This window comes from Heloderma suspectum, chromosome 6 (genome assembly GCF_057233095.1).
Source record: "Heloderma suspectum isolate Gila_16-S chromosome 6, 16-S_ref, whole genome shotgun sequence".
NCBI lineage: Eukaryota > Metazoa > Chordata > Lepidosauria > Squamata > Helodermatidae > Heloderma > Heloderma suspectum.
The window spans coordinates 6,347,865-6,363,320 of record NC_139463.1 but is presented as its reverse complement, the minus strand read 5'-3'; the positions used below and the strand labels follow the sequence as shown (position 1 = coordinate 6,363,320).

The following is a 15,456-nucleotide window of genomic DNA, read 5'->3' as shown; positions in this document are numbered from 1 at the left end:
ACCCCTTCCCACAGGGGAGCATTTATCACTCCCTGAACCCACCCAGTCATAGCTAGCTTTTGTTAGCCAAGAGGGGCAGGGATCGAGAGGGCACATGGTTGCTGCAAGCACCTTGTCCACATCATCAGGCCGCAGCAACTGGAACTGATCCCACAAAATCAGGCAGATGGTGGCATCAGACACTTCGACTGGAACTGCGATAACAACAGTTCTGTGAAGGTAGTGATACAGTATTCTTGCTTCAGTGAGGCCCTTTTACAAAGGGACGAAGCATTGTGGGCCTGACTTGGTCAATGCAGCACCTTTGAACCTGCAGTGTGTATTCTTAGCCCAACTCCTTGAAGTCGACATTAGCCTCTTTAAAGGCCAGGAGGGTTAAACTCAGTAGAGCAGTTTGAACATCAGAGTGACACTGTACAGAGCAGAGATCCCCAAGAGCTGACTGCAGTTGGGTCATCTGAAGGAAAGTGGGTATGAGAGACTGTTATTTTGAAAGGCTGCACAGTAGTCTTTGCTGCTGCCGGTGGAGCGTATAACATGCATTGACGTCAGAACTGGGTGATCAGTATTCAGTTCCAGCAGTGGGTCAGGTTTATTTATCTTCTCTCTCTCTCTCTCTTTCTTTTTCTCATTCCTTTCCTTTTATCAGCTCCTCTCTGCAATTGTTGCCTTGCTCACATTACCAAATAACAAAAGATCCACATGTCTCCCCAATGAAGCCAAGTAACTTGACTTCTGCTAACAAATAGATCCACTTTCTTAAATTACTCCCCTTTTAAACTCATTTGCTCTTTTTGGATAAAGGGGTTTTTCTAATTTGGGGACTTGAGACCTTTTGTAAACCAATGGAGCAAGTTTAGTATATAGACCAATCTGGTATGTTTAGTACTTGTTCTCAGAAACAAAAAGTCTTGAAATCTTGGGGGGGGGGGGGGGATCAGAGACCAGGCTTGTGGGAAGCCTTCATAACATGGAAGTCCTCCATGGGCTCCCTTTCTCCTTGTTTTGGGGGTGGGGTGGGGGAGAAAGCGAAAAGGCCAGCAGTTACTTCTCAGGTTCTTTCTCTCCCTCTCCATCCAGCACTGTCACCTTGAACCTTCTCATACCAAGGTCCACCTCTTACATACAACCTGCAGCATGGGGTTCTACATTTATTTGTTTAACCATACATGGCCATCTTCTTGTTTTTCTTTCTGGGAGAAGAGTAGGCAATATGGTGCCCTGCAGATGTTTTGGACTACACTTCCCACAATCCCTGATCATTGACCTTTCTGGCTGGGGTTGATGGGAGTTGTAGTCTAAAACATCTGGAGGGCGCCAGGTTGCCTACCCCAGTTATAGGATGATTAGATATAAGAGAGGACAGGCTTTCTGTCCCTTTTTGAAGTTTTGTAGAAGAGGGAACTTTAGTAGATGCAGCTTCTCAGGCAGGAGCAGGGAGAGTTGAGCCTGCTCAGATTTGTTCTTCCATGCAACTATTAAAAAGCCAGAACAGGCTTGTCTGGCTCTGTAGCTGGTAAACCTTGCCTCCCTTAATTAAAAAAAAGAAAATGGTGCTGCAACCCATCTTAGGTCGGGGCATATCATCCTAACTGTGGGTCCCAACCCCTCAATTCAAGACCAGTGCTCTTTGTAGAAAAATAAGCAGCCAGTGTCTCTGTATCTCCCCAGCTTGGCAAGCACAGTGGGGTTGACAGATCTAGTGTCCTTTTTTTTGCTCCTCTTGCAAAAGACAAATCCAGCTACCTGTCATGTTGTGTTACAGACAGAACTCTTTCTAAGACCAGACAGCATGATGGCCTGTCTTCTTCTTTGGGTGGGAATAGGGGTAACACAAGAAAGCCCAATATCAGCCTTCAAAACGAAGGAGCTATATTATGGGCAGGGCATGTGTGATCTTTAATGCCTGAAGGAAGGGATGTAGACTGTCCTAAGCAGAATTCTGTTAGGGAGGTTTCTTGCTAGGCGCGCTCTTTTCCCTCTTTCCTAGAAGGGTTAGAGTGAAAGGCCTAGTACCAGGAGGCTGCACACAGCTATCTTGCTTCGCCGTCTGGACTATCCTTACCCCAGGTGAACAAGTGAGGGGTTATTTGCAAGCCTGTGTGAGAGTGAAATATGTATGCTGTTCTGTATTTACATTTAATAATGTTCTAACACTCCTCACAAAGGATTAAAATAAACAGTGATCAAGCTGAATGGTGCAGCTCAGTATGAGTGCTCATGTTCTGTGTACATTTTTAATTGTTGGTAGTGGTTAAGACGTTGAACTGCAGACCGGAAGGTCGGCAGGACAGCAGTTCGAGACCCGAGTGCTGCGTGACGGAGTGAGCTCCCGTCTTCAGTCCCAGCTCCTGCCAACCTAGCAGTTCGAAAGCAAGAAATTGCAAGTACATAAATAGGTACCGCCTCGGCGGGAAAGGTAACAGCGTTCCGTGCACCTTGGTGTTCAGTCATGCCGGCCACATGACCACGGAAGCATCTTCGGACAGCGTTGGCTCTTCGGCTTAGAAACGGGGATGAGCACCGCACCCTAGAGTCGGACACGACTGGTTGGGGACACCTTTTTATCATCTAGTTCTTAAGAGAAACTGCATAACACTGCAGGGTTACAGAAATAGTCATACACACACGGCTTAATCCAGCACTTTACAGCTTCTGTTCATATGACCTTAAGTCATTAGGGCTCACGTGTATGTAGGCTTTATAGACAATCATGCAAGGTGGGCATCAGCAATAATGCCTAGTATACTGCATCTCGTATTGGTACAGTTGCATGAGTATAAGTGAGGGGTGGGAACCTGGGGCCCTCCAGATGTTGTGGAGGGCCCACAATCCCTGACCAATGACCATGCTGGCTGAGACTGATGGGAGTTGGGAGAGCAACAACATCTAGAGGGCTACAGGTTCCCCACTCCTGCTTTATTAGAGTGAGGGAGAGGCACCACATGCAAACCAATGTTTAAAGTTATTTTAAATAAATGTGTGTGTGTGAAGCAGCGTCATTGCTCCAGCTTAGTTTTCTGTGTATTTTTGCATGAAGTTCATGTATAGGTAGGGGTTAGAGCACTTAAGTAATAGTCAGGTATTGTCTGTTTGATCTTAGTCCTGGGAACTGGCAACCAGTTGCTAGCTTCATTGCCCCCATATCATCTAAAAGGATGGAGGTGCAGTCTTGCAGTGTTATTCTTCAGAAAGGGAGGCAGGCTTAAGAACTACCAGTTAGTTGCCAGGATTCCCCCCCCCAACATACACACACACACACACCCCAACTGAAAAAGAGGGACCTTCCTTTGCTCGGGAGCCCTGTTTTGTATCTAATACATTCACATAAAAGAATAGGCAGCTCAGAGACATTGATAGTAGAAACTGTGTTTGTGGGAATTAGATGCACTGCACTGCCTAACAGGCATTCCCTGGTTGAACAAGCCTCTGTATTTTCACCTTATCAAAAGTATGCATAATCTGTTTTTGAAATTTCCTGAGGATGATGCTTTAAAAACAGGCTTTAAAAACATTTCATGCCAGAATACTGTTGCCTGTCTGCCACCCTTGGGAAGTTTGCAAGTATGTTTCGGGTTTTATAGATTTCAGCTCAGTGTGACAGATATGAATGAGATAACTGTAGGAAAAGACTCCTAACACCTGCACAGAAGTCAAACTGGGGGGAAATGGCTTCATGTTTTTCAAGGTTTGCTAAAGTGATTTTTTTTAAGTTCACCCAAAAAAAAAAAAAAAAGGTCTAGCAGTGATAGCAACTGGATGTGTAACAAACAGAGGGTATAAGTTACGAAAATTTAATTCTACAGCTTCTAGACTGGGGGAAGACAGAATGAAAGGGGAACTGTGAGGTAAAAAACAGTCTTTGTTTCTCAGTTGTGTTCAGGTAAAAGTTTCTTCCCACCAAGATTATCACTTCAGGGCTGGAAGGGACCGCAAAGTAAATTAGCCCATCCCCTGCCGTTAAAAACATCAATATCTTTACAGCCCTCAGCAGGTATTTAATTTATTTTTATTCCACTTGTGACTTTATAACATCCCTATTGCAATTAATTATGTGGCCCTTCTTCCTTTTTTCCCCCGAGATCCTTATTTATAACTATCCTACTTAAAATGGCCAGATAAGTATGTTGACACTTAGCATATTGCTCCTTCCACCACCTTTTTTTGAGGCTAAACAGTCTTGAGTGCCTTTAGTTGTTCTCATGTTTTTGGTTGGGTTTCTCTTTATTTAAAAATGCTTAACAGCTTAATCTGAAGGCTCTAAGTGGGTTACAAAATCTAAAACACACAGACACATCTCAACAACCCTATCTAAAAGGAAAACTAGCAATTGTATATCCTGGACAAATAGTTGTGTGTTTTTTTTAAGTCTACTTATGTAAACCACTTACTGGCTGCATTAGCACATAATGCTAAAGCATGGGTTAGCATTATGAGGACAAGTTACAGTGAGCTTCAGGCTCCTAAGCTACCATCTCCTTCATAGCTGTAAGAAAGAGTTTGGAAGTGTTTTAGATTAACCATAGCTTGTTGTGAAGTCCAAACCTGAACAAATTGTGATTAGTCTTAACTATGGTTAGTGGAAACAATCCAACTTCATGCTATAGTTTATGAAGCTGGCTTGTTTCCATTGATCATAGTTGAGATTAAACACAGTTTAGGGTTTAGATGTAATAGTAAACTGTGGTTAAACTAAAATGGTCTCCTCCTTGTGGCTGCACTAGAGGAGAGGGGAGCAGGAAGCATGCAAGCCCAAGGTTTGCTGTATCTCATCCTGCTAATGCTAAGTCATGAGTTACTGCTGGGTGAACCCTTGACACTATCTGTTTCCCTGGTCCAAGACCAGCAAAATCACATGGCTGTTTGTTTGGACTGGCTCTCTGAAAATGCTACTCAGACCATTGTCATGTTTCTTCTAGCATAGCAAATTTGAAAAATCGTGTGTGTGTGTGTTTTAAGGTTCCTCATAAGGGAACAGTCTTCTATGTCTGGACATATTGAGTTGCAGGTGCAGAACTGTTTGAATTTCAGTTCCTTATTTGTATTTTGTTTCCAGTGTGAGGAGGGTGGGTTACACACAAATTGACTTTTGCTATGGGCATCCACACACTGGATCTCACAGAGAGAGTCTTGGTCTGTCTGTATGATTTTAGGATGGCTCAAAAGCTATTTGGAGGTGGAGACACATTTAAATCCCAGGTCTTAGTTCATGCCACTTCTAGCTCCATCTAGTAGCACAGTTTGTGTCAGGTAACTTCAGAATCTTTCTCCAGCAAAAGGCAATGTGCCCGCCACTGGAGCAAAGTGAACTCTTGATGATGCCTGCACAGTGTCTCCTGATGGCAGCATTTATCTGCCCTGCTATCTGCTGATAATGCCACATGGCTCTCACATGCCTCTGAACTATTCAGATGGAAGATAAGACTAAACCAACAGCACTGTCTGTTACCAAACTCTGAGATTCACTCACAAGGTTCCACAAACCTCACAAGGAAACAATTCCATGCAGGAAGGCATCTGGCTTGTTGTTCTAGGGCATGTTTCTTTCTGCAAAGACACAGTTGGAAACTTAGCTTGTGCACCTCAGTGCTCTGTAGAAAAGTAGTTAGGGCAGCTCCTTTCGAGACGCTGTTAAGTGATAAGCCGAGCACCGTGCTATGCTAATAGTAAGTGTGCATGAAGCCGTGCTGTACAGATCTTGCATTAGAATTGCTACACAAACAATGTATATTATACTTTGACAGCAGTATTTGACAGAATAAAGTGCTGAGAGAACTGGAAACATACACTTGCTAGTCTCCTGCAGGCTTTTAAGTCAAGAATACCATACTGGTGCAAATCAACGCCCTCATGCTCCTTTGTTTCCACCATCATGCTAGCTATGCAGGTGACATTAAAATGTGAAAGGGCACAAAACAGACTCCTTGTGTTCTCTCCACTGTGTCCTCTTCCTCAAACGACTTAATTGTTCACCATCTCTTTGCTCTTGAGCTTTAAGTTTTGCCCTTTTAAGCTGTTCTTGCTATGCACGTTATATTTTAGCGGCTTTTAAGGCTCTCCAGGTTGGGGTGACTTCAGTCACTTCTTGGGAGTGGATCTACAGGTAATGTATAGATGGGCTGGAGGTTGCCAATAAGTGTAGCGGTTATTAAGTTGCAGCTTCCTGATTTTAGAATGTATGGCAGAGACCCACGCAGGGTATGAAGCTGAGTGACAAGAGGGGGGAAAAGAGATCACAGCGGTTTTCTCAGGATCAGAGTTAAAAACTTATTTCGGCCCTGACCTCCAGGAACATTGCTTTTTCACAGCATCAAACAAAATGAGTGCCCATTGTTGTAGAATTACATGGCATTTCTTGCTTTAAGCTCTTGTCTGTAAGACAACCTGAATTGGACGTCTGTGATTGATATAACGGAAAAGCCAGGGTGTACACAGCACCCCCATAGATAAATCACAGTACTTCATTGTACTCAGGAGTAATAACTGCGCAAGCAACCTTTAACGGAGACCTTTATGAAACATAAACTGAAGACCTAGAAGGCACGCCAGCAACCCCAAACTGGCAGTTGTTCTTCGATTGTTAAATGCAACTCCTAAGATGGGTTTGTAACAAGAAGAAGGGGAGGTGTCTCTTTCCCATTTCTCTAGGTTTAACATTTGGCAGCACTTGGTATGAAGTTGATATAACTTTTTTTGGTGTAAGGGAGTTTGGTTAACATGTTATGTGGGGAGAAGGCTGCAAGCACTTGGATTCTATTCCCCACGATTTTGACTGCTTTGCAGGACTCCAGCTCTTATTAAGCAGTTACCAAAATTCTCTTGAGGTGACTAAGGAGAATCGTTTCTGTATACGGTCAAGTCTAAACAAAGTCACTGGAAATGCAAAGAGCCCAGAGGGCTCTTGGGCTTAATGTACATAAGGCTATGTCCTGTTTCATAACTGAGATACCTTCAGCCTAGGCTTCAAAATATAGCTAAGTTATCTCTTACACTTTTTTTCCCTTCACAGATTTTGGGTTTGGAAACTTCTACAAAAGTGGCGAGCCTTTGACAACATGGTGTGGAAGTCCCCCATATGCAGCTCCCGAGGTCTTTGAAGGCCAGCAGTACGAGGGTCCACAGCTGGATATTTGGGTATTTTCATTGTATTAAATAAAGTGTCTTTTTCTAAAGAACCTGCTAACCTTTAGTTATTTTTCATTTCTCTTATAGGCCATAGATAAGTTGCTGTTGCTTCTTTAGACATGTCACAAAGGCCTAATAGCTTTGAGACTGGGAACTTGTGCCTTTGAAATCTGCAGCTATTGTTAGAAGGGAAGTAATTCAGCCGATGCAGAAAGCTGACCACTCTCTACTGAATCGATGCAAGGCTGTACTCAAGTGCCCATGCTATGATTTAGCACATTAATTCCTCCTTCTTTGGGAGTTCAGACCAAAGTCTTTATAAGGCCAGAGGGATTGTCTGAGTCATTTGCACATGGCTATTTGCCCTCTCTTTTTGTTGAGAGGCAGGCTGTTTGCCTTGAACAATGCTGCTGCTGCTGCAGGCTGGTACACATGGCTGAGCTAAAGTGTGTGTGTGTCTCCATGCGTATGTTTGCTTCATGCTATTCTAATGGGAAAGGGCATGCAGGGTGGCAAGAAAATCTTGCAAAGTGCATCCAGAAGAGAGAATATGCTGATCCAGGTTCCTTTAACTTTTAAGGCATTGTCAAGCATGCTGCTCTTCATGCTTTTCTTTTTTGTAATTGGGTCTTAGTGTCTCCTGGTATTAGCAATGCACACACAGCATGATTTTGCAATCTGTCATGGTTCCAGCTTTTGGGGGCTCAGACTTGTCAGACTGAATATCTCACAGATGCATATCGTGGCATTTTCTGATACCAGTTTGCAGTCATGGGAGCATGCTTCCCACAAGTCGTTCTAGTGAGGAAAACAGTAACATCTGAAGGTCTTATACCTTCTGCCTGTTTATGGCAGGCATAAGCCCATCTGATGGTGGGTGTATTGTAAATGCACTCCTATGAATGAAAATTGCCATGTGGAAATTGGCCCTTAGTCTCCATTCTCTTCAGAAAAAAGGCAGGGCATGGACATTAGTGCTACCTTCTGCCATGTGGTCCACATTAAGAGATCAACACATTTCAACAAGCATTGCTCTTTAATGAGGAAACAATATCCACCTCATTGCGTCTGCTGCACTGTAACTTCCAAATGAACTCTGTTCACACCCCATACACACCCAGTCATTTACAGCACCTAATGCTGTGAGGATGTGCCAGAACAACAGGGGTTCTGGGAAATATTTGTGGAAGCTATTGACTTGACCAGATTGCTGTGAAAAACAGAAGAAAAACAATTGCACTGCAATGTAAAGGCTCTTTTTAAAACAGAAGCCTATGTCTTTTGCAAAGCTGGCCAATGTTCCCACTGTTATGGTGGGGTTTGCATCTGTCCCCCAACCCCAATACGACAATCTGTATGGGGTAGAACCATTTAAAGAAGTGTCTAGAGTGCCAAAACATGCTGGGGAGAACATTGAAAAGAAGGAAAGTGGATAATAAAAGTATTTCAAATCTACATATATAACACTATCAAATCATCACAGTCTCCGCGTGGCATTAAACTGTAGGGCAGATTTTAAAACTTTCACTTTGTGCTGCTTGATAATGTACATATTTTCAAATGAGAGCTCAGCAGTTGCCAAGTTGCTGATATTTTGACTTTGCTTCTTCCCCCAAACTCCCTGCCCCAGTCTTATGTAATAACTCTTAATGGGCTTTGCATAGAATCAGGATCTGAGGCTCTTATCCTGACCTTCACAGGGATTTCTTCCCCTAAGCTTTTATGAGTTGGGAACTAGAGAGGATCAGGCTTGTGTATTCTGAGCAGTGAGAATTCAAGCAAAGTTTGGAGTGGGATTCAAACGTGGATTAAGATTACCTATGCCTCTGTTAGAGATGGCTTACATTTTCTTGAGTAGAGCTAGCTTCTATATCCCAGCCTCCCTTATCAGTCTCAGTCAGGGTCTAGTCTGCTCTGCAGTTCCAGAATTGCAGACGTTCTTGTAATGTTTTTCAGTCTGGATAGAACGTGCCTGTAGCCTTTCACATGATAGCTGGGGTGCTGTAACATATCCAGGATAGGGTGGCTGTTCCATTAAGTATGCTGTGGAACGTGTTAGTTCCACAGGTGGATGTTTTCCTATCATAACATCGTGGTGAATGTTGCCCTACTTGAGAATTCTTCTTCCAGATGCAATGGCAACCCTGCAGTTGAGTACTAGTATCAAAATGTCACTGCCAGATAGATCCAGATGTTAAATTGAACCCACAAGTGGGTAGTTGGAACACAAGAACACAGCGGATGAGGAAGCCTCTGCACTAGCTTGTGGGTTGATTGCAGCCCAGCAGAAGTGACTTCAAATGGGTTCCTTGCCCTCTTATGTCAGACCAGCGTCAAAAGCCTCCTCCCAGATGGCCCAGAACATACACTTGAAACATGCAGCTCACATCTAGCCTGTCCCGGCCAGATTATTTTGATTCTATAGCAACTACAACCCAACATCTGCAGCCAAGTTAAGCAAGCGTGAATCATTTTCATGAAGTCCAATAGGCTTCTTGCAGAATTTTAGAAGAAGAAATGTATTACAAAAGTCAAGAGCTGACATTTTATTAAAACCTAGACATGGGCTTCTAAGGATTGGGGGTGCTGTTGGTAGTATTGCTGTATAGGTCTTGTTCTGGGTTACATATGTGTTGGGTAAGTTTTCGATATACATTACTTGCTGCTTGAAACATTCAGATGTAAAAAAAAAACCCTTTGGAAATAAAACGATAATGTGACTGGGCTAGCACCTTGGAATGAGGAGGGACAGGGCCTGCATGTTTTCAAACACAGAACTCCTCTTCTGTTTTCCAGAGCATGGGTGTCGTTCTCTATGTTTTAGTCTGCGGAGCACTGCCTTTTGACGGACCTACACTCCCCATCCTGAGGCAACGTGTTCTGGAAGGAAGATTCCGGATCCCCTATTTCATGTCTGAAGGTAATATCTATGTGAATCAGTTCTTTTTGCTTTGATTTCCATTGTTGATTACCATATGCTGCAGGTGATGAGGTGTGTGTGTGTGTGTGTGCATGTGCGTGTGTGTGTGCGTGTGCCTGCCTGTGTAATAAAAGTCCTGAAGATAATTCCATTTCATCCCTCTGGCAAAAAAGAGAGGCATTTGGACTAGAAGAACATTATTTCTAACCTCACAGAAAGCGAAGCTGCTAAAGGTCAATTTGGATGGCTGCAAATTGACTTTGATGACATGGAGATGGGCCTTGTCTGCAGTGGCACCTGCCCTGTGACATGATCTCCCCTCTGAGGTATGTCAGGCCTCAACACTGGCGTGTTTTTGGCATTTATTGAAACCATATCTGTTTACTTTGGTTTTCTCCCAGCCATGAGAAAACCAGCCTCATGTTGTTATTTTGTGTGTGTGTATCTTTGTGTGTAGTTTTTTTTATTATTATTCTTTTGTAACCCCATCAGGATTTATTTCAGATGAGAAGCAGTATATAAATATTGTAAACAAACATAAATAAACAGAAAATAAATCAATCTGTTAGTGCCCAGTACAGCTGGCTGCATGGTCAAGTTGTCATCCGGTTGCTCCATTGTGCAGCTCTATTAGCATATGATAACATAAGTGGCTAAGCACCAGTCTTGGAGCAATTGGGTGACGCATCACCTGCTATAACGTGCACAGAACATAATGTGGAGTCGGGCTCTTTTGGCTCCATGATTCAGCACTGACCTAAGCAGCTTCCTAATAATACTCTAGCCTCTGCTAAGCCATCTGTATCAGCACAAACTAGCTGTTTGATATACCATAGAAAGCAGCTGGGATGCCATATTTAACAGTGCTAAGCAGTGATGAATGAATAGACTTGTTCCACCTGCTTTGTATGAGCTGATAAATAAGCCACGATGGGTTGTGGTGCATGCTGGCCGCCATTGTGAATATTCAAGCTGTGGAGGGTGGGCACCACAGCCTACTGTGACATGCGAACCTGGGCAGGGTGGCTTGTCGGCATGGGCACTCACCTGCCACAGCTTATTTAAGCCACTGTGGGTGCTGGCAGTCATGTGAATCTGCCCAGTCTGTCACTGACCTTAAAGTGGCTATTGTGGAGCAAAGACACTTCAGTGGGAGATTAGAGCTAGAGTCTGCTAGAATTAGAATTCTAGAGTTAGAATTCATCAACAGGTTCAAGTTCTATTGCCAGAGGCTTGAATTTTAAAGTATTTTTTTAAATCACGCTTCACGTGTTAATTGGCTTACGTAGTGCCAGGATGTTTGTTATCAGCAGCAATTGTTTTGTGAATGGCCACTGTTAATAATGTGATTGTCAGTACTTTCTGCATTTAATTTCCTTCTAAGCTCACTGTTTAAGAGAGCAGTCCTGTGTCCCCTAGACAGCCTCTCTGGGGGAGATAGAATTTTTGGGTGTCCCAGCTCCGAGCTCGTAACCAGGAAACTGTGTTCCCCTCCCTCTCATAGCCAGGGCAGAGAGAACTGCGGTGGCTGCTCCTCTGTGCCTGTCTGTGCTTGTAACACAGAGGATGGACAGGGCGAAAAGGGGGCCTTCCCGGGGGCAGGGAGGGAAGGAGACCACAGAAGCTGTTTCAGACCGCTTCCTATGCGGTCTCCAGCCCAGCCCCCCCCCAAGCCACACTTAGACACCTGAAATCAGACATCTAAGGCAAACTGCAGGGAAGCCAGAGCACAGAAGGAACCCTCTCCTGCATGCTTCAGCTGCCCTGCATTGGATAGCGGTTGCCTCTGACTTCACAAGAAGTCAGAGCCGACTGTCTATCTCAATAGGATTGTGCCTTAAAATCCTCCCACCACCACCATATGTACTGTATATACACCTGAAGCTGTCAGTAACACTTCATTCATCTGATGAAGTGAACTATAGTCCACGAAAAGTTATGCCAGAATAAATTTGTTATTCTTTAAGGTGCAACACGTCTCTTTGTTGTTTTAATTTTAATTATTATTTTTTGTTAAGTCTTTCCAATAGACACCACTCCTAAAATACATTATTTACTGGCTCCTTTTGTAAAAGGCTCTTCATATGACAAGTATATGCTTCCAACACCAAAATAATGTGTCCACCACCTTGCTCTGTTTCCTTTCTCCATCATTTATGTTCTACTTTTGGTGTTTTCCAGTGCTTAGCTGTGCTTCTATTCACCTTGGATTCAAAATAGTGAAGTCCTTTTCATGTTTTGTTTGTGAAAAGAATAAGCTCTGCATTCTCTCAGAATCTTTGCCCCTCAGCCTTTTGATATTAACCCTAAGCCATCTAGGCTCATGTTCTCTAGCCTTTGAGGTTGAGAACAGCCTCTGTTAGTTCAAAATTACATTTGCTATAAGTCTATTATGAAAGCAAATATGAAATCCTGATCAAGTAACTGCCTTTCAGAATGCAGTTGTGGACATGGGATTGCCTTTAATTCCTAGGAGTCCGAGGAATAGATTCAAGCAAGGACAAGACTTTTGAGTATTTTCTAACCATGTAGTTAAGCCCAGCATGACGCATCCTCTGCAGTCGCTTGAATATCCAGCAAAAACAACCAAGAGTCTTGTGGCATCTTAAAAACTAAAGATGTGAATAGTGTCCATAAAAGCTAATGCTAGAATAAACTTGTTAGTCTTTAAGGTGCCACAAGACTCTTTGTTGTTTTTGGTGGAACAGACTGAAATTGGTACCCCTTTGGAAATTACCAAAAATTCCAGGGAAGCAGGTATTGCTGGGCTTCACTCTGTGGCCAAGACACCAGGGGCGCTTCCAGTTGAGGCTTGTATCCTGCAGTCACCTTTCCTCAAACATGGAATTTTACAAGAGGTCCAGACATTGGAAGGCCATTTGTAACCTATGTCTTCCCACCACGTCTTCCATCTTTTTTCTTACCGCACACCACCCCTACCCCCAGTGGTCAAGGAGAGAAAGCTGGAATAGGTTCACAGTGCATTTTGACTGGTAGCACTAGGAGCCCCCTGCTTGGAAACACCCCAAGTGGCCGCCTTCCCTTGTGTTGCCTTTCCAAGTGTTGGCAGCTACCATCTGGCTCCCAGTCATCGAAATCCATCTTTAAACAGGGTTGGGTGAGTGAGGAAATCCAATCTGCCATAAAAAAGAGATACGTTATGAAGAACAACCTATCTTGGTGCAAGGTGAAATGATCGTATGCCCTGAAACAGCAAAACATCTTCTTAGCAGCTTTCCTCAAAGACCCCATAAATGCTTGGCAAAGACCACAGTGGTTTCCAGCAACGATACTGGGCACAGTTGCAAGCAAACCAGAAGAGCAAAGGATGCATGGCTGGAAAGGGGAACTTTTCAAGGGTAATGAGGGAACTTACGAGGAGAAAAAATTGGGTCACTCTCTGGGACACCTGAGAGAGAGGATGCATTTGCATGTAACAGTAAACTGTAATTTAAGGTTAAGTGCCTGAGAAAGAATGAACATGCGCAAAGCACTGGGCTCCCGCGCACCCCTCTTTTCCTCCCACGTGACCAGCAGGAGGAATAAGCCAGGCTCCAATTTCATTCACTTCAGCACATTCCTGGTTTGTCGCTATGTGTGTACCAGGAATTGTGGTTTAAAATAAAGTCTGCTTTGCTAAACAAAGCACAAAAACAATCTATGGGTTGAAGTCAGTTTGTTTACCAGTTGACTAGAGTTTATTTTAAACCACAATATCTGGTTCACATGTAAGGAATCTGATAAAGTGAAACTAAATTCTGGTTTATTCTTCCTCCCAGCTGTGCAGGAGAAGGAGGTGGGGAGCGCTTTGCACAAGCACATTTCTGTTTGTGCATGTAACCCTAAATTATGGTTGACCATTAATGTGTGCAGTTACCCAGAGAATGCCCATATTCATGAGTGCGAAGCTGGACTGTGGAATAAGGCAGCATTCTTTGCCACAGAAGTCCTTTGTGTCCATGGTTGTGTTACATCAGCTTTAAAATGCAGTTACTTTCTGCTTCAGTTCTGAGGCTTCATTGGTTAATGCAAATGTAGTGCTTCTGTGCACATCAGTTGGCCCCACGGGTGCAAATAACTATTATTATTCCTTTTATTGTGCCTGCAGTTCGAAATAATTGTGCTGTTCCCCTAATTGCTCACCTGTGGGAGAGATGGATTTTGTTCTTTGTACAAATTAAGGACCTTGGCTTCAAGATTATTTTTATTTTTAGCAAGAACTTACTTGGCATCTAAACTAAGCAGTTTTCCTATTATTAATAGCCTGTATCAATAGGTATTGGACTAATTACCTCTTCACTAGATCCCATATGAGCTCTGTCAAGTTGTCCTTTTCACCCCTTCTTTTGTGCATGTAGAGTGTGAGCATCTGATCCGGAGGATGCTGGTCCTGGACCCCTCTAAGAGGCTGACAATTGCTCAGATTAAAGAGCACAAGTGGATGCTAATAGAGGTTCCTGTTCAGAGACCTGTTCTCTACCCCCAAGGTCAAGAGAATGAGCCCTCAATTGGAGAATACAACGAGCAAGTTCTGCGACTGATGCACAGCTTGGGAATAGATCAACAAAAAACGATTGAGGTAAAACAGTCTCTGGTGTTGAGGGAGATGGTTTACAGCCCTACTTTACTGCTCTGTAAAGAAGAAAAAAATCTGGTATCTTTCCTCAAGGTTCTGTAGCATTATTAGGTCTTTTGTGTGAAGTTAAAACAAATTACATAATGGTATGAGAACTTAAGTGACCCCAGTGCTTTTGTGAAATCATTTTGGGGAGGAAAACTGATGGCCTTTGGATATATGCTAGCAAGTACGTCTCCGATACCGGAAGATGTGTTACTTAGCTAGTATCCCCACAGTATACACTGTCACGATAGCTCATATTGTATTCTGGGGATTCTTTTGCAGAGCTTTCCAGTGGCAGTGAAATGTATGATGCCCATGGGTGAGATGTTAGGCTGGTAATGAGTGGGCCAGCCATTACCAGTGAACTAGGGCCCTTTGATCTGCAGAAGATATCCTCGCTATCTTCCCCCCCCCCCACCCCCACCCCACCTGCGCCATAGATGAGGTGAGGAGGGTGGGGACGCAAGACGGGGCATTCGCCGTGGCAGTCCCCTGTGTCTGTGGAACTGCCTCCCAGGAGAGGTGCAGTTAGCCTCCACTAGGAATACGTCTAAATGTAAGATAAAAACCTTCTTGTTCACAAAAATATTTGGCTCCTGATTTGTTGGTTTTGTTGGTTTTGTTGTTTGTAGGTTACATTATTATTATTGTATTTAAATTGTTTTATTGTGATGGCAGGTTTTTATTGTTGTTTTTCTGGTACTTGTTTTATTAATATTGTAAGCTGCTCTGTGCTCCATTTGGAGGAAGGGCGGGGTATAAGAATTGGTGGCGGCGGTGGTGATGATGA

The 15,456-nt window shown here is 43.5% G+C and overlaps 1 protein-coding gene across 2 annotated transcripts in view; it reads left to right on the top strand.

Moving 5' to 3' along the window:
- Nucleotides 1-15,456, top strand: part of SIK2 (salt inducible kinase 2) — a 93,667-nt gene that overhangs the window by 52,030 nt on the left and 26,181 nt on the right. For both annotated transcript variants that reach the window (XM_084803536.1, XM_084803535.1), the window contains exons 5-7: nucleotides 7,010-7,134; nucleotides 9,922-10,045; nucleotides 14,404-14,624. In XM_084803536.1, the coding sequence (XP_084659662.1) occupies nucleotides 7,010-7,134; nucleotides 9,922-10,045; nucleotides 14,404-14,624 (470 nt within the window). The remainder of the gene's footprint in view (nucleotides 1-7,009; nucleotides 7,135-9,921; nucleotides 10,046-14,403; nucleotides 14,625-15,456) is intronic.